The sequence below is a fragment of the Nomascus leucogenys genome, chromosome X (assembly GCF_006542625.1).
Source record: "Nomascus leucogenys isolate Asia chromosome X, Asia_NLE_v1, whole genome shotgun sequence".
Taxonomy (NCBI): Eukaryota; Metazoa; Chordata; class Mammalia; order Primates; family Hylobatidae; genus Nomascus; species Nomascus leucogenys.
The window spans coordinates 122,102,975-122,122,720 of record NC_044406.1 but is presented as its reverse complement, the minus strand read 5'-3'; the positions used below and the strand labels follow the sequence as shown (position 1 = coordinate 122,122,720).

The following is a 19,746-nucleotide window of genomic DNA, read 5'->3' as shown; positions in this document are numbered from 1 at the left end:
CTCCTATCCATTTGCTGAAACAGGAAACCTAGGAGATAACCTGGATTCTTCCCATTTCTTTGCCATTCCTATTTAATCCGTTACCAAGTCCTAAGAGCTAACCCTCCCAAGTAGATCTCAAATACCCCTATCTCTGCTGTTGCCACCTAATCCAGGCTATCATCCTCTCATGCTTCTTGTGTCTTTGTTTTCATTCTTCCCTTTCTCCATTGTGTCCTCTACAGAACAGCTTTTGTGATCTTATCAGATGCAAATTGGATCACACGTAAAATCCTTCTATGGCTCACAATGTCACTTAGAATATGAAATCTCAACTCCCGATGTGATGTGACCCATAAGGCCCCTGCCCCACCTGGCCCCTGCCTACCTCTCCTTGTCTTGTACCACACTCTCTTGTTTCTCACTCCACTCCTGTCACCCTGGTCTTTTTTTTTTTTTTTCCATTCTTCACACACATCTCGGGCTTTTGCAGGGACAATTTCCTCCACCTCCCTCCATCTCTGCCCTAATTCTTCCCAGAGCTGGCTCTCTCACTTCATTCAGGTCCCTGATCACATGTCACTTCCTCAGAAAGGCCTCCCATGAACACTTTATCTAAAGTTGGCCCCCATTTTTCCCTATTTCAACACCTTATGTGTTTTCCTCACTCCACTTATCATAACTTGCAAATATTTTGTATTTTCCCTTTGGGAGTGGGCATGCCTTCCCCACGAAACTATTAACTCTATGAGGGCAGGGACCAAGACAATCTTATTCACTGTTATATCTCCAATGTATATTATAGTCCTGTGTCTGGCAATTAGCAATATCAACTGTTATTATTATTTGTAGCCATTGAAGCAATACATAACCAGTAATATCTATTTCTACGGACCAAAAGATAAAATCAAATTCACTAAAACTTTTGACCAACGTTTGTGAGACTAACCTCCAGAATGTCTTTCTCCAAGGTCTCGCTGACTACCGTTTTGGCTCTGATGACTATTCTACTCCACATGCCCCTGCTTCATAGATGCATGACAGCCCACATGAGGGGACTAGGGCCATATCGGAGGGGCAGGAGGAGACTCTGCCTCCCTTCTTGACAAATATTTTTCTGGAGCCTCACATAGGAAATCTTTCAGAACAACCTAAATTTCCACTGAAAGGTTCATGTAGTTCACTTTGAAATGAGGTTAATATAAATTATATAAAGAATAAAACATGAGGCTCGCCGCGGTGGCTCACGCCTGTAATCCCAGCACTTTGGGAGGCCAAGGCGGGCGGATCACCTGAGGTCAGGAGTTCAAGACCAGCCTGACCAACATGGTGAAACCCCGTCTCTACTAAAAATACAAAAAGTTAGCCAGGCATTGTGGCGGGTGCCTGTAATCCCAGCTACTTGGGAGGTTAAGGCAGGAGAATCACTTGAACCCCGGAGGTGGAGGTTGCAGTGAGCCGAGATTGAGCCATTGCACTCCAGCCTGGGCAACAAGAGCAAAACTCCATCATCTCAAAAAAAAAAAAAAAAAAAAGAATAAAACATGAAGAGGCAACTGAATCTCATGCCACATCTACTCCCCCAGGAAGTGGGGGAGCAGGATCTGGGCAGTGAACAAGCTCCCCAGGTGGTTCGTACCATCAGGCAAGATTGGGAGACTGGTGTCATGCTTAAGAGCATGGGCTTTTCTGGGTTCCATTGTCCTTTTACTTGGAGCCCTAGGAAGTCCCTTCTCTTCCTCTCAGCTCCATGTTACCTCCCTCTGCCCAGGGCCACAGTGTTAGAAGGGTGGACTTGGGCCTGTTGGCATAGTCACCTTTCCTCAACTACTCTCTGCAAGGAAAGATCATCCCCTACCCCCTTTCCCAAAGGTATATTTTTCTTTGCTCTTTTGCTTGCTTTCTAAGCCTTCTGCATCCCCCTTCCTTTATTTTAGGATAGTGCCCTGGTCCCAGATAGACAGTGAACTCATGTGTAGTAAAATAATCTCACCAGTGACTAATATTCACTGTTGTATACTTGATTTAACTTGGAATTGTTTCTGATAATTTTATGACACTGTGAGAGCAAAGAGATAATACCGCATCTGCCACTTGCTGCTGTGTGACTTAAGGCAAGTCCTTTCACCTTTTTGAGATCCAGTTTCTTCATCTATAAAATGGGGATATTCATTCATTCAATCACTATTTACTGAATATCGGTTGAGTAAAGCACCTAGGACATATTCACATGCACCTCACAAGGTCATGGTGGGGACTGAGCAAGATGGAGTATGTGGTATGTGGCTCATAGTCAACACCCAATACATGTTGTTGTTGCTGTTAGTTTTAGTTTATGAACAATTTTAAGCACCAAGTTATCAGTAATTCTGAGACTCACAATAAACAAATATAGAAACTATTAACAAGTACTCAGGAAACACCATAATCCTTGCCTTTCATAAGTTAGAAGGCCAGCAGAACTCATTTCCTTGGGCAGGGACTTACGTGATGCCTGCCTTGGCCATGCTAAGGCTTTTGAACCAGCTCTAAATGAATCTCCTCATGGAGGCATGGCCAACTAATCACTGGGGTTGGTTTTTGTTTTGTTTGTCTCTCACACAAGGGCATCAAACAGAATAATTTTTGCTACATTGGAATAATTTTTACTACATTACTGCATTTTCTTACCATTTCCTTGTTAAATGCTCTTTTATTGTTTCCAGCATTTACTCATTCATTTATTCAACAAATTTGTATACCAATCTGCAAGGTGCTAGGGATACAGTGGTATACCTCTCAAAGTCTCAGTCCTCATGGGGTTGACATTCTAGTGGGGTCTATAGATTGCCCTCACCCTTACTTCACGCCAGACTGTCAAATGCCTGAGATCACGGGCTGTGGTAGTGGCTCTTCCTTTGGATCCTCTCATTTTTATTTTTTATGGAATTGGGGGTCTTGCTATGTTGCCCAGGCTAGTCTCTAACTCCTGGGCTCAAGTGTTCCTCCTGCATTGCCCTCACAAAGTGCTGGGATTACATGTGTGAGGCACCACACCCGGCTTGAGTCCTCTCTTAAACACAGCACACAGAGTACAGCTTGGGGCACACAGGATGCCCTCCAAAAAGACTTCTTGATGGTTTAATGTATGCCAATGCTTAGAATAATGTGCCAGCCATTATTCTTAGCATTGGTATACATTATTTCATTTACTCCTCACACCTCACCCAATGAGGTGGGCACTATTTTATGCTTATTTGACAAAATGAAGCAACTGAGGCATGAAGTGGTTAAGAAATGTGACCAGGTTCCTGAAGCAAGTAAATAATAAAGCTGGCATTTGAACCCTGAACCCAGGTCATGAGGATCCTCCTGTCATTCCACCCAGATTGTCCTCTTTTGTAAGTTCCCACTGACATCACTTTCAAATCGAGTGTGGAGCTCAGAGTCCTGGCCTCACGCCTCAGTTGACATTTTCCCTGACTGCAGAGTCCTGGGGTGGCCCTATGTACTAGGCTGAAAACTGAACATCTGGGACACAGCAAGCTAATCCTCATCCTCATGAATTTCTTAATTTTTCTGAGTCACCTTGGCTACTTCAGTTAAGTCAAACTCAGGTTAAAAAAAAAAGAAAGAAAGAAAAGAAAAAAGAAAGTAAGGAGAGTTGCTTCTATAGCAAAATAAAATTTTACAAGATAGGAAGTGCATATACTCTTTTTGAGGCTAAAATGAAACAAATTCTATCTATGAAAACACTGAGTGATAGAAATAAGGCTCCCGTCCATTACTGGAGACTCTGGGTTTTACACTACCAGTGTCTCCAGTAGTAGACAGAAGCCTTATTTCTCAAGTTCATTCTCAGGATACAGACACACACCATCAAAGGCTGGACCAGATACCTACTTTCATTTGGAAGGCTGGTACTGGCAGATCCACGAGATACATATAGTTTCTTATCTAGAAAAGAAGAAGAAAACATTATTGGAACTGAAATTTCTAGGACTAGGTTAGAGAGTGCCCAGTAGCATTCCAGGGGCCCCACATTGCCTGGCCCTAAGTTTATGAATATCTGGCATATTATCTCTTATCGGATGCTACAAAAACTGAGAAGCTTCTGTTTTTAAGGTCCACCATCTTCCAAGGCAGTGTTCCTGATTAAGGGTCACTGACTTCCTCAACAGATCCTGGACTGCCAGTCACCAATTAATACAACTCATGTCAACATGAGTAAAGCATGAAGACTTCGGTGATAACCATTTGTTTGTGAATTTGTCTTGAGATTTCAGGAATAGGACAATGCCTGCATTATAGTTTCACCATGATGTGCCTGGCTTACAGTAGATGCTCACTAAATATTTGCTGAATTGGACTTGAACTGTAAAGAGTTGCTATGTTTGGAAGGTGATGATTTCAGCCATCTGTGTTCTAACCAACTGTCGAAACAGGGCTCTGCTGTGTGTATTCACAGGCATATATACAAGCACAGTTGGCCTAATTTTCCCTGTGAATCCAGTAGGAAAGGACTTTTGAAAAAGAGTAGAGGGGTAGGAAATTTCACAGGTTTCCCAAACATGACACTTCTATGATTTACTCCTTAAGTATATTCCTAATCAAATTCTGGAAATGACAGAGTGGTATTTTAATGGGAAATTTGTTTTCCACATTAGAATAGAACACAGTGCCTGACTTAGGTAGGCTATGCTGAACAGGCCCTTTGTTTACTATATGCTTAGTTCAATGTAAAGACAGCTTCTAGTAATTTCTTTCAGGCATGGAACACTAGAACCAAACTATGTATGGACAAGGAAGCTGCAAAAGAAAATTCATCCAGAGTACAGAATGACAGAGGATGCAGACTTGGTTCCATGAAACTATAAAATATATATATTTATAAGTGTTTCATATGAAAGGCAAATCTTGCAACAGAGTAGGTTGCTTTTTTGGTGGAAATATAATTAATGCCAATTCTTCCCCGTCCTTTTACAAAGAAGGGAGCCTTGTTTTCTGATGGATATTTTGCATCTGGTAGGCGCTAATTAAATATTTGCTGGGTGAATGAGTGAATGAAGAAGTGAGTGAGCCTTAAGGGTGCTTTTAGTTCAGGGGAGGGGTGGTGGTCAGGGAGCAGGAACCCAAGGGAAACCAAGCAGGAGGATCCCAGAGTACAGGAGCAAGCCAAGGACAGCCAGGCACTGTTAGGTCTCCAAGCAGCAATGGGGCTGCCTCTACAGTCGCTTTGAATTTTAATGTGTGGAGCAGATGGTTGGTATAGATTACCCTTGTTGTTTGCCTGGAGCCTGACATCACTGCAAGTTGCCAACCTGTTTGGTGGCTACAGTTTGAGCCTGTAGGTACGTCACAGAGCTCTGTTCTGCAAATGGCTTATTTAATTGCTCCCAATGAGGTAAACACAGGACCCTACGATATTAGGCAGCAGCCCATCATTTTTCTAAGGTAAGGCCAAGTTGACAGGCTAGGGTGAGTACTTTGGGCCAAGTCCATCTGGCTGGCTATCTATGTAACCCTTTAGCTATCAAACTGAATGTCAATGAAGCCTAGTGAAGATATATGGAACATTTAAGCAGAACATCCCGTCCCTCAGCAGCCCTATGTCCAGAGTGGCAGCAATTAGTCTTGGCACCTCATCTCATGCCAACTCACTCTCAACCACAACCAATCAGAGGCACCCCTCCAAGTATCTGTAGGCATTTCCTTACAGTGAACTGAGCCGGGAGGCAGGTTGAAGAGCAACCCTGTGCTTCCAGCTATCTGGCCAGGGTTGCCATTCTCCCTGGCGGCAGATTCCTGAGGACGGGCTAGGCATCTGTCTTGCTGGAGGAGACTTAGGAGAGGCTCACGTTTCCCATCAGGCTGGGGCTCTGGAACCAGGTGCCGAGCGGGGAAGGCATGAGAGTAGCCAGGCTCTAAGGAGCTGGTGCCGGCCAGGGAGGAGAAATGCCACAGCTCCCCAGGCCGAACAGGGGCCCTCCTAGCCAGGGACGGTGAGAACTGATTCACAGCCATGGGACCAGGCACATGCAAGTTGCAGTTGGCGGCACGGTTTGTGACAGGTACTTCTGGCTGTGGCTTTGTCCATGGAGAAGAGTAACGCCACTGATTTGGAGACATGCTATCATCTGAGAAGGAAAGATTTAGAAGACATGTTAGGCGTTTATTGTTTGCAAAGTGGATGTAGTTTTTTTAAAAATACATACTCTATTTTTTTAACTTGAAGGAAATACAGAAAAGCTAAAATAAAATCATCCTAATGATAATATCCAGAAACAGCCATTGTCCTCCGTAGGTGTACTGTTTCTAGGATTGGTTTCTATTCATGTATGCATTGTTTTCACAACATATATTGTTATTCAAGCCATTTTTGCTTCATTAAGATCTCATGAAAAGCCTCCTATAGAAATGAATAGGCCAGGCACAGTGGCTTATGCCTGTAATCCCGGCTCTTTGGGAGGCCGAGGTGGGCAGATCACTTGAAGCCAGGAGTTTGAGACCAGCCTGGCCAATATGGTGAAACCACATCTCTACTAAACATACAAAAATTAGCTGGGTGTGGTGGTGCACACCTGTAGTCCCAGCTACTCGGGAGGCTAAGGCAGGAGAGTCGCTTGTGTCCAGGAGGTGGATGTTGCAGTGAGCCGAGATTGCACCACTGCACTCCAGCCTGGGCAACAGAGTGAGACTCGGTAAGAAAGAAAAAAAGAAAAAGAAAGGAAGGGAAGGGAAGGGAAGGGAAGGGAAGGGAAGGGAAGGGAAGGGAAGGGAAGGAAAGGGAAAGGAAGGGAAAGGAAGGGAAAGGAAGGGAAAGGAAGGGAAAGGAAGGGAAAGGAAGGGAAGGGGGAGAGCCAAACACCAGCTTTTTAAAGTGCTGTACAGTAAGTAGTCCATGGTAAGGCAGTAATATAACTAACAAATGTCATGTTTGTGCACTACTTGGTTATTTCCATTTTTTTCTATTATGTTAACAGCATTATAATGAGCATCTTTGTATAGATACCTTTGCTCCCGGATCCAACTAGCTCCTTAAGGATACTTTTCTAGAAGTAAACGTGCTTGATTTGTGTTTGGTTGCTGCTATCATCTAGCTTTATTTTACAGCTGGTGTTTTAAATACACCAAATAGGAGGACTCCACAGAACTTTATAAAGGGCTTAACACTTACCTGTGCTGGTCACTCACACAACTCTAGGAGCTAAAACCACATTTTGCAGAGTAATATGAGGCACAGGGATGTCAAGAGACTGAACCAAGGTAGCAAAAACTGATTAGCCAAGAAGGGAAGTGAGCTGGAACGATAAGTAATGGGGAGGGAAGTAGTTGCTTGGACCCCATTTTGCAAAAGCAGAATTCTGAGGGTCAAGAGGTGACTTAGTTTCTTCTTGCGAAGTTCATGTGGATTAGTTAAGAGGCATGGAGTGTCCTTTGGTCCCATAGACACTATTCTTATTGTGCCTATGATAGCCGCCGAATCTGAGATCTCAAATGTCCAGGATAGCTTAGGACAAGGATGAATGCTTTCCCCATTCTCAACACCCACTCAGGCCAGAAGGGAGGAGGGAAAGAGCTCTTCCAGATAGTTCTTAAAGCCTGGAGCCTATCATCTATCCAAGATAATGGAGAGAGGGTGGGTGTGGAGACAAAGGAAGATTGGCCGGCTGGAGAGGATGTCTGGGACACTGGTCCTCTTTCCCATACAAACCTCTCCCAGCGCTCTTGAATGTTCGGTCTGACTGGATTGTGTACAAGATAAAAAATTCTGAGAGGCCTGCACAGTGTTACTGGAGTGCCGTCACTCAGTGTGACACAAAGGATAGGAACAAAAGTCCAAGCCCTCACGGCACATTCTCCCCAACATCTCACACCATTCACAGTGAGTGATGGGGGATGGTTGGCCCTTCTTATGAAACCAAAGGCAAGACAATATATTAAGATTTGTTTTGCTGAGGGTGAATGCTACTTCTGAAAATTGATATCTCCAGGCCAGAAGCAATTCAGTGCACAAAGAGAGTGATTAAGCTAATTTGGTGTAATCACAGTCTGTGTTTCATATTGAATGAGGGTACTGCATGTTCTAAGCACAAATTAGAAACAAAGCGTAGCCCCTGACAACTAGGCAGTTTCCATCTGAACAGGCCTTACAGATCTCATACATATGACTTAGGGGCTGAATGCTTGAAATGTGGAAAGCAGAGCCCCAGAATGTTTTGACTATTTCTCTTAACTGCTTCCTTTCTAGAATTCTCTGAAATGTTAAGGGAAGTGGGTTGGTGTGCCACAGTCCAAAGTCCTGTATGGTCACCGGGTGCCCCAGAGCATAGTTTGGATGGGAGCTTGTGGGCACGCACAGGGTGTCCTAACCCCAAATTCACAGTGATCCAACAGCGGGCCTTGGGTGGCCTGGGGAAACACATCATTCCAGATTAGGCTTGGAAGTCAGTGGCCCGTGGAGTGGAGACCCTGGATTTGAGTGGGCCTCTCTTTTTCAGGCCTCTTGGGCCAACTGCTCCAGCAGCCACTCCCACCTACCCTGTGGATGGGTAAAGGCCTCTTAAACTACAAACCTGCACTGGCTCAAAGCTGCTGCCTGCTACTAAAAGTGACCCTGGTGACATATTTTTAATCCAAGTGCCCCCTATTAGTTACCTCTAGAAGTGAGAGAGGGTGCCCCAGGGCAGAATTTGCTGGCTTCTCAAACCCCCGACCACATGAATGAGTGGAGAGCAGGTGAGCAACACCCTGATGCAGGCATACATGGGGCAGGCTAGGATTTTTCTTTCAGCAGGAGTACAAATGGCTTCCACTCCACTTACTTCAACCCTGGGCATCTAGACCCTACCTCTTAGTCCCATTCATCCCTCTAGAATTCCTGATGCTGTTGGTCCTGAGACAAAACCTGTCCAGAGAGAGCTGGTCTCCATTTCCTACACTGCCCTTTTTCGGTGAAACTGGCAGGCCACTCCCCCTGCCTTCCACGCATACCCAGAGGCACCACACATTTCCACCCATATACACTTTTGGGAGCCCCAGAACACTCTAGAAAACATCTTCAGGAACTTATGAGTTTGCCTCCATTCCAGAGTACCTTCCCTCCACTTTATCCTTGCATCGAGGCCCTGACTTCCCATTCCAGATTAGTTTTTCGACATACAAACTTAAATGTCACCCTTTCAGAAAGGCCTTCCCTCAACTTCCAATCTAAAGTTTGTGACCCTGTTACTTTCTGTGACTGCACCCTGTTTATTTCCTTCATGGCAGTAATACTGTAATTTATTTATTTATTAATTCTTACATTCATTCATTCACTATTGGTCTTCTTTATCATTCAGTAAGCTTGGCGAGAGCTGAGATAATTTCTCTTTTGTTCACCATTATATCCCCAAGAACTTGCACAGTGCCTAGCATATAGTGGCCCTGAAAACTATTATTCTAACGAGTGCACACACATTTTTACACACAAACACACATACATATGCGCAGTTGCAAACATGTACACACTCATAAACACAAACATGCACACACACACATACATACACACACAACCTTCCCCACTGAACCTTTCTAAATTGAAGAGAGCAGGATGAAAGTGGTTAAAAGCACAGACTTTGAAGTCAGAGAGGCTTGGAATCCAATCCCAGATCTGCCACTTCCTAGCTGTGTGACACTGAGCAAGTCCCCTCCCACCTCTGAGACTGTTATGAGATTGAATGAGACAATCCATGTAAAAGGTTTAGCATGGTGCCTGGTACACAATTGGCACTCAATAAGTGGTAGCTGTTGCTGTTGTTATTATTCATCATTTCAGTTTAGAAAGCCACTCTGGGTTTCTTTACTGGTTTGCAACACTCAGCACAATCAACGTGAGAAAAAGCAAGATGGTCATTAATGTATGATGCCTGAGAATCCTCCCTGCCAACAGTCACCTAGTGCTGGAGAAGGGAGGGGCAGAAAGGACTGAACCAAGGGGCCCACAACAGCAGCAGAGGCAGCAGCAGCACTTCAGGGCTGGTTTGGAGGCTGGAGTAGATACTGGTTATAAAAGGGATTTCAGAAGTCTTTGCTCAGTCTGTGGCCATTCCCAGGGAATAACACATCAGAGGTGGGCGGGAACAATTTGTAAATATGTAATAGTTTTTGTTTACTGTGTACTCACTATGGACCAGGTACTTTACTTAGCACTCCACATACATGATCTCATGTGATCCTCACAGCAACCCAGATGAGAAAATCGAGACCCAGAATGGTTAAAGTGACTTGTCTAGGGCCGCACAGCTAGCAAGTGGTAGAGGTGCCTGATTCCAAACCTTATGCTCCTACCAACTATGCGTCCCCAATATTGCAAAGAATGCAGTGAGCTGGGCACTTTTACATGCTCTTTGGGTTGGAGGGCTGGCAGATTGGCTTAACATTTCTAGGAAGAAATTTGTCGGTATATATCAAAACCCTAAAATTTGTGTGTACTCTTTGACCCAAGCATTCCACTTGTAGCAATTTATTTTAAGGATGTAGTCAATGATGCATGTAAAAATGTACCTACAAGGATGTTCAATCAAAGTGATTTGTACAATATAGTGAAAGATTAGCAACAACCTAAATATCCAAAAATTTTAATAAATTTGGTACATCTATAAAATGATACTCTTAAGCCATTAAAATGATGTTGTAGTAGAACATTTAATGGCATTGAGAAGTGGATATGACATTGTTGAATTTTTTTAAAAGCAGGTTACAATCCATTCTGTGCAAAATGATGTCACATTGTAAAAATTAGTACATGTCCATGGATGCACATGTGGTTTTTGTTTCCTGAATGCTTATCTGTGTTTTCTAAATTTCCAAAAATGAGTATATTTTATGTTTGTAAATAGTAAAAATTATGTTTTAAGCAAAAACTTAAGAAACCACTTGACCCGTGAAGCTCCCAAAAAACGAGTCACAGCTGTGAATGACTAATCCATGATTGCCTGATTTCCTTCCATCTATCCTTTCTTCTTTCCTTCCTTCTCTTCTCCCTCTTTCTGCATCTTTTAATGCAAATTCTGTGGGTTTTTTTTTTTGACAGGGTCTCACTGTCTCCCAGGATGGAGTGTACTGACAAGATCATAGCTCACTGCAGCCTCAGTTTCCCCAGGCTCAAGCAATCCTCCCGCCTCAGCCTCAGCCTCCTGAGTAGCTGGAAATACAGGTGTGAGCCACCACACCTGGACAATTTTTAAATATTTTTGTAGAGACAGGGTCTCTCTATGTTGCCCAGTCTGGTTTTCAATGCCTGGCCCTCCCAAAGTGCTGGGATTACAGGAGTGAGCCACCACGCCTGGCCTACAAATCTCATTTTATGATGAAGTTGAAACCAAGAACCCTTTGAACACATGCACACTTTGCACTATGAAAGTCCAACCTTTGGCCTGCGTGATCTGCACACATTGACTTTCCCTCTCTGCCCTCTTTGCCGGTGGCACTTGCACTTCATTCATTCACCCCCAAGTACAAAAAGCATATCGTTTGCATTAGCTGAGGTCAAAATAACACTGGGGGTGGAGGGACAGCTTAGAGGAGATTGTGCTGTTCCAGGGCACCAGGGGGGCCTCTCAGTTCCTTCCCCTCTTTCACAGCTGCCTCCCTGGGGTACCTAGTCTTTGGATGAATATCCAGGTTCTTTTTCCCAACTGAAAATAGAGATCAAATACAGAATATGAGCTAGTATTTGAAATGTTGAGTGGCTAAGATCTGAAATCAATTCCATCTGCCGGCAAATACTATAAACTCCCCATATTAGCTGTGAGATCTTGGGCAAGTCACTTGACTGTCTAAGCCTCAGTTTCCTCATCAGGAAAATGGACATAGTCAGAGTTAACCAGTAGAGTTGGTGTGAAGATTTAGTGAGATAATCCACGTGACAGACCCTAGCAAAGGGCCTGGCACACAGAAAGTGTTCAAAAAGTGTTAGCCATTATACACATTATTAGCGATAGTCCTTATAGGTATTAAATCCTCTTGCTGGGGCATTGTCAGAGTGTACAAAGGCAAGACAATGGGGTAGTCAAGAGACTGGCTCTGGAGATCGATGGACTTGGGTTTCAATCTTTATAACTCACTGGCTGTGTGACCCATCTCTAGGCACTTACCTTCTCTGGGCTGCAGTTTCCTGCTCTGTAAAATAAGGATAATATCCATTGCAAAATGCTTTTGTGAAGCACAACCAACATGCAGAAAAATGCACAAATGGAAGTGTGCAGCTGGGGGAATTTTCATAAACTGGGTAATGAGCACCCAGCTCGAGTAACAGAACCTGACCACCACCCCAGAAGCACACCATACTCCCTCTCAGTCACAACTCCCCCAAAAGGTAACCATATCCTGTCTTTTGACATCATAGGTTCGATTTGCCTGTCTTTGAACTTTATAAATCACAGTTGATTTTGTGGACTGAAGTAAAATGCACTAATTGTAGTGTGGTGTCTGGTATTTGCTGGAAGCTCCATATATGTTTGTGCAGATAGATTCCTTTTCCTTACGGGGAAGGAAGACAGGAAACTGTCAGTATTTACAAGGGCCATAAACAACTAGCATGACTACATCTCACATAGATATTTACACTTTTTTTTTTTTTTTTTAAAAGCCAGCATTTCTTCCCTACCCTTACTGATTATGGCAGATGGGAGGGGAGAGAGAAGTAGTCTGGATCCTTTGAGACCTCTGAAGGCCCACGTATATACCCTCTCACCTTCTCTCAGCAGCCCTGGAGCAATGTCGCCAGGCCTGAGGCCAGCCTCAGGACTGGGGCTGGGGACAGGACAGGAAGAACACAGGGTGGCATACGTACCAGGACCATGCCCCCTACAAACTATAGTTACTGAAGCTTCTCTAGTTACTGATTCTAAATTTCCCAATGTCCTTTTAAAAGGGAGATAATTCAAAGATACCTTCAACTTGTATTTTCTTTTCTGAAGTACAGCCAGTATAAATTATACATAAGTAAATAAAAACATAACATTGACTGGGGAAGAGAAGCCAGGAAATTTGATGGCATTTCCTAGCCACATGGGTCTCTGTGTTTGGGCTTTGCATATTTGGCTCAACAGAGAGCCCTTAGAATGTGGGCGAGTCGGCCATGGGAGCCCATGAATGGGAGCCTGTTGTCCTTGGAATGGCCTAGCTGGGCTGGACGGCCTGGTGCTGGCCTGTAGGGGTTGAGAGGATACTAACAGTCAGTAATGTAAGGCCACTTGAAAGATTTCCCACCATTTTCAAAGCCATATGTATGCCATATAACACCTCCAGTGAGAACCTCTGTGGGACTGGAAGCCTTTCATGGGGGCCCTCCCCTGAGGCAGCAGAGCTTATGAGAAACTTGACTCCTAGTGGTGATAAGAGAGGCTTTGAGGGAGGCAGTTTTTCCTTCATTTGCTCAATCAGCGGACAAATATTTGCCTAGCCCGCACCACACTCTGTGAGGGAGACAACATCTTCACAGTCAAGGGATTTGTGGGGTTCTTATAGGGAAAATGCAACAACCAAGAAGGAAGATGGAGAACCAAGCCACCTCTCTATCTGGCCTGTGAAGGCTGGCTTGGGCAAGAAACAGGGCCATGCCCAACTTCCCTCAGCAGGCAGGGGCTTCACAGAAGGTCAAGGTGAAGTCAGAAGGCATAGGAAACTCTATGGCAGCCACGCAACAGAACCCCCCGAAAACCTGGAGGCTTATGGGAGATGCCTGCTGCTCTGTGAACCTGGTGTTTTGAATACAGGTCCTCACATCTATCTTAGCTGTTCAAAAACTCAACTCAAGCTTTGGACTACATTGCGCTTACTATGTGCCACTTGACATGCGTTATCTCATTGGCTCCTCGCAAGCACTGTCCTATAATTCAATATTATTCCATTTTAGAGATGAGGAAACTGAGGCGCAGAGAGGTGAAGTGATATGTCTGGAGATCACACTGCTAGTAAGTGATGGAGTTGGCTTGGCCCCATGCTGAGTGGTTCTAAAGCTGTACACCACACCGTACCCCCTCTCTACGGTGACCCCCATCTGTAGTGTCAACACCTTGTGATCAAAATCATAATTTCATTCGTTCAAGCCATATGTATTGAGTGCCTCCATGTGTCAGGCATTGTGGTAGGTACTTAGAAAGCAGCAGTTAATAGATTGAGTCCCCACTGCCACGGAGCTCAGAGGGTAAGGGGAGAGAGGAATCGAGAAAGAAATACAACATATAATGTGCCCGGTGGTGACAAATGCTAAGAAGAAAAATGAAGCAGGTAAGAAGACAGACGTGAGAGGGTGGGGGCTTTCATTTTTTAAATAGATTGCTCAGACAAGGACTGTTTGAAGTGGTGACATCCAGGTGGAGACTTGAATGGAGAAAGGTGAAGCCATGCAGGTATCTGGGGAAAGAGCATTCCAGGGATAGGAGAGACCATGTGCAAAGGGCAGGCCTGAGGCAGGATTGTCCTTGGCATAGTTTATGAATACCAAGGAGCCTAGACTGGAGCGGGTGAGGCATAAAGTGGTAAGATATGAGATCAGAAAAACAATGGGGGCCCAGATGAGGTAGGGCCCCATTATAGACTTTGGATATGATTCCAAGTGACATGGGAAGCTGTCAGAGGGTTTTGAACAGAAGAGTGCTAGGGTGCGACTTTCATTTTAATGCTACCATTCTGACTGCCCTCCTAAGAATAGACTGAAGGAGAGGAAGGGAAGAAGCAATGAGACCAATTAGGAGGTGACTGCAGCAATTCAGCAGGGGGCGATGATAGCTTCTAGGACCCAGGTGATAACGGAGGTGAGGAGATGCGGTCAGATCTTGGATATTTTGAAGATAGAACCTACACAATTTCCAAAAGGATTGGATGTGGGGTGTGAGACAGAGAGGTGTTAAGCATGACTTCAAGGAATTGGAAGGATGCAGCTCCCATTCATTGAGATGGGAAAGACTGTGGGCAGAGCAGGTTGAGGGGGAAATTAAGAGTTTATTCAGTTTGGGAGCTATTTTGTTTGAGTTTCCTATTAGGCATGTTAAGTGAAGATCAAGTAGGCAGTTAGACAGGCAGGTCTGAAATCCATTCTGGGTTGCAGATATGCATTTGGAATTGCTCAACATATAGACGGCATTTAAGACCAAGAGAGTAAGTGTAGATAGAGAAAGGAGTTGTCTGGGACCTGAGTACTGGGGCCCTGAAATGTTTAGAAGTTGGAGAGAGAAGGACATATAGCAAAGGAGACTGAGAAGAAACAGTAACCAGGGAGGCAGGAGGAAAACCAAGAAAGCGTAATGTTAGGGGCTGACTGCAAGCAAAGTAGGTATTTCCAGGAGGAGGGAGCAATCTTCTGCAGCAAATGTTGTGATAGGTCAAATCAGATGAGGACAGATAGGGACCACTGGATTTGGAAAGTGGAGGTCACTGGGTAACCTTGATAAGAGCGATTTCAAGGAGTGATGAGGTTGAAAGCATGAGTGGAATGGAGTTTAGAGAGCATGAGAGGAAAGGACAGAGTACACATAAATACCACTTTTGAGTTTTGCTGCAAAATGAAGCAGAGAAATGGGGCAATAGGCCAAGAGTTGGTTTTATCCCAGCTTGGGTGTTACCAGGCAAGTAGAATAGAGAAAGTGAGACCATGGCTTGATGGTGCTTACAAGGGAATGATTATAATGAATCCAAGCCAATGTGTTCAGAAATAAATCAGAGTCAAATAGCCACAGTCAGTATACTTGTCTGTGTATTAACTGCCCGAGATTTTGACACTTCCAAAGAGCCAGTTAGATCTTCTGAATCCCACACACCACATTTCTCAGCTCTTACCACATGTCAATCCCCCAGATGATTCAAGACAATGGTCATTCCTGCTTCTGCTGTGATTATTCAGCACACTCTTAGACATCACCTCCCCGCTCCCCACCCACCCCCTCCTGCCCATTTTAACAGCAAGCTCCACATCATTTCCCTTAGTATCTGCTGCTACCCCATGCCCTTCCACATATTTATTTAACCCACAGGATTCTCTGAGAAACCAACATTGATTGACTGCAAAAGTAAATTCTAAGAGAGAGGTAAATTCTGCAAAGGTGAATACATCAGATACACATCAACCCTCTCTCCAGTCCCAAAAAGCAAAGCCAGAATGATGGCACCTGGAAACAGGGGAGCTCTTTGCCTGGAGGCAGAGGCCCCTCTTGTCCACTTTACACAAAAGCTCCCACTTGGAGGTACGTATGTCTTCCAGTGGGAGCAAGTCGTTCAACATGCGCACTCACCAACACCAATAAAGAGCTCTTGAAATTCACCAGACCCTGATATATTTGCTCACTTTCCAAAAAGGTAAAGGGAGCCATATTGAGTGACATCCAGCTGGCAAGGGTGACTTCTCCATTAGGCACAGGAGGCACAGTGCCTAGGGCCCATTAATAGTTTTAGGGGCCCACAAAAATGTTTTAAAAAATGAATATGACAATGATACTGAATATATTTGAAACATGAACCCAGCTTGGATTATATTCATCTTTATACCAATGCAGTCATAAAATGTAACTTTTAATATTTTTGCGGAGGAAGGAGGTCCATGAAGACAAAAGTGTCCAGGGTCCATGAAAGTCACACTACAGCCCCTGCTAGTGTGATGTTTAAGACTTCCTTCAAACCTGGATATTTTGATGTGCACATTTTGACTTAGCTCTCTTGAAGTAACTGTTTTGAGATGTATGACTGTTTATTTCTTAACAGTTACCAAATAGACACACCTGGCCCTGTGAAGGGTGGGAAAGGGATGTGGCAAGACTATTCATCTACTTCCCTCTGGCCCCTGCCCTTGCTCACCAAACCATCCACTATAGGCTGGGAGCACCTACATGGGACATGCGTTTTCTTTTCATAGATGCTTTGGTGTTCCTGCCCCATCAGGCCAATAGTAATAATAGTAGTGATAATAATACTAGCTGGGTGTGGTGGTTCACACCTGTAATACTAGCACTTTGGAAGCCTGAAGTGGGAGGATCGCTCGAGGTCAGGAATCTAAGACCTGCCTGGGCAACATAGCGAGATCCTGTCTCTACGAAAAAAAAATTTTTTAATTAGCTGGGTGTGGTGGCGCATACCTGTAATTCTAGCTACTTGCGAGGCTAAGGCGGGAAAATTTCATGAGCCCAGGAATTCGTGGCTGCAGTGAGTTATGATCGCGCCACCACATTCCAGCTTGGGCAACAGAGTGAGACCCTGTCTCTAAAAAACAGAAGAAGAAGAAAAATACTGATAATGATAACAGTAAATAGTTGTGGAGCTTCATTGTGTGCTGAGCAGTAAACCCAGCATTTAACATGATTGAGGAAATAATAAAATAGGTGAACTGATTTGATTAAACAGCACCCATTTTTACATTAAGCTTCTTTTTTTTTCCAGTAGCTTTAATTTTTTTTTTCTTTTGAGACAGGGTCTTGCTTTGTCACTCAGGCTGGAGTACAGTGGTGCAATCATGGCCCACTGCAGCCTCAACCTCCCAGGCTCAAGTGATCCTTCTGCATCACCCACCTTAGTAGCTGGAGATACAGGTATGAGCCACCACACCTGAATAATTTCTTTAAATTTTTTTGTAGAGACAGGGTCTCACTATGTTGGCCAGGTTGGTCTCAAACTACTGACCTCAAGTGATCCTCCTGCCTTGGCCTCCCAAAGTGCTGGAATTACAGGTGTGAACCATCACACCCAGCCAGCTTTGATTTTAAAACTTTTCAAAACCACCTCTCTACAACTGGGAACACTCCATTTATGGAAATAAATTATATAAAATGCAAATATTATCAACATTTAAAAACTATCATAACATACTTCTGCTCTAATGGCTTATTCAGCAAGATTCTAATCTATGTTTTAGTCTTTTATGGAAATTTCAAGGTTCTTTGTACCTAGATCTAGTGCTCACAAATTTACATATTTGTATGTTCATTTACTCATTCAACAAATCCTTGTTGGTTGTCCCCTATGTCACAGTCACTGTTATGCTGGAAACACAATATTAAGCAAAATCAGCAGTGGTCCTTGCCCTCACAGAACTTTCATTTAATGGAGGAGTATGCAATAGTCAAATAATTATACAAGTGTAAAAACTGCAACTGTGACAAGGGCTGTGAAGGAAAGTTAAAGAATGGTAGGAGAATCTGTAATAGGATATTTGAATGCTTAGGGGTGTGGGTGGTCAGGGAAAGCTGCCCTAAAGAAGTGATCTTGGGATGAATGTGGGTTAATTAGGAGAAGGGAGGGAAGAGCTTTGCAGATACGGAACAGTTTGTACAAAGGCCAGGAAGAAATCAAAGCGAACATGAAGGATAGAAGGAAGCCAGTTTCTGGAGGACAGTGCTGGGGAGGTGAGGTTGGAGCAGTAGATGGCAGCCCCATTTTGACATCAAACTTCTAGGAAGGGGTGTGGCTTCTCACTAGTCAGAGCAACTTGCCTTTAGCAAACATATACGTGTGCGTGCAAGTGTGTCAAGTACATCAAAGAACTGGTGTGTCCGTGGCAGCCTTGATAGGGAATCCCAACTTCCTCCCTCCCCACATGCTCACCATTTTTCAGCATCACACCTTCACTCTGACTCGAGGGGGTCAATTCCTGGGGGCTCTTGATATTGCTCAGAGCTCTGGAGAAGTGCTCATCCACTACGCTGCTGATGTCCCCTTGGAAGTAGGTGAAAAGGACACATCGGGAATTCCATTCCGTCTTTATAGGCTTCTGCTTGCCTTTGGGCAGCCGGATGGCAGTCTTCTTCATTTCTTCCATTGTGAGTGAATGACACAGGTGATAGCTGTGGACCAAAGGCAAAATGTCACTGGCACTATTTTACCAAGTGGCTTGGCTGTGGTTTGGGTGAGCAGTGTCCTTGGGGGCAAGCAATTTGCTCCCACCAGGTACACATGCTCACTGGGGCCCCAGGGAGCCACATAGCTCCTAAAGGTCAATGATGATGCTGTTGAGAAGCCTTGTCTAATCAGTCTTCAAGGGACAACAGGACAAATCTCCATGAAGTGCTGAGAAGGGGCCTTCTCTTACAAATGAGAATGATCAGGCAACCTGACTAGAGAGAGCATCAGGAAATGGGGAGGTGGGAGGACATTGAGGCCAAATAGCAGAGTAACTTGCTTCCCAGGGAAGTGCCTTTCTCCTAAACAAATGAGCCAAGGTTGGCCCAGAACTATCTGTAGGCATGGGCTCCCATGGAGAGCTTGACCAGGCAATCCAGTGGGTGCTTGACAATTTCAATAGTAGGCATTGCTTTCCATCTTGACCACTCGCACGCAGAGGAGTAAACACATCAAATTCTCCTACTCCCCTGATGCCTTAATCTATGTAAGACTGTGTCCTGCGCCTACCCGCATCCCATCTTAGAAACTAGCAATTACAAACAACACCATCTCTAAGGACTCCAACAGATATATTCTGAACAAAATGCAGATGTACAAAAAAACATTTTTACACCAATGTTGTCACCATTGGTGGAAACCTCCTGAAAGGTTGTAAGGTTGTCAGCTCTGTTCCCCAGCACATCTTTTGTATCTACAACAGTGCCTGGAATAGAGTAGATGCTCGATAGCTGTGTGTTGAACTGCCCTAAACTTGGGTCCCATCATTAGTATCATCATATCCTACCTTGAGAGTTCCTTGTGGGCAGAGGCTGGCTATTTGCATCCAGACCAGGTCCTGGCACACAGTGGGCCCTCAAGACATGCTGTGGCCTTCCTTTACTAGGGAAGTAGCCTGTTAGGATGCTTCTTTACCTTTGA

At 44.4% G+C, this 19,746-nt stretch overlaps 1 protein-coding gene across 2 annotated transcripts in view; it reads right to left on the bottom strand.

Annotated features, from left to right (window-relative positions):
- VGLL1 (vestigial like family member 1) overlaps positions 1–19,746 on the bottom strand; it is a 35,134-nt gene that overhangs the window by 12,531 nt on the left and 2,857 nt on the right. For both annotated transcript variants that reach the window (XM_003272573.2, XM_012498711.2), the window contains exons 2-4: positions 18,532–18,770; positions 5,676–6,095; positions 3,862–3,915 (exon numbers count right to left, since the gene is read on the bottom strand). In XM_003272573.2, the coding sequence (XP_003272621.1) occupies positions 3,862–3,915; positions 5,676–6,095; positions 18,532–18,745 (688 nt within the window). In that variant the 5' untranslated portion in view covers positions 18,746–18,770. The remainder of the gene's footprint in view (positions 1–3,861; positions 3,916–5,675; positions 6,096–18,531; positions 18,771–19,746) is intronic.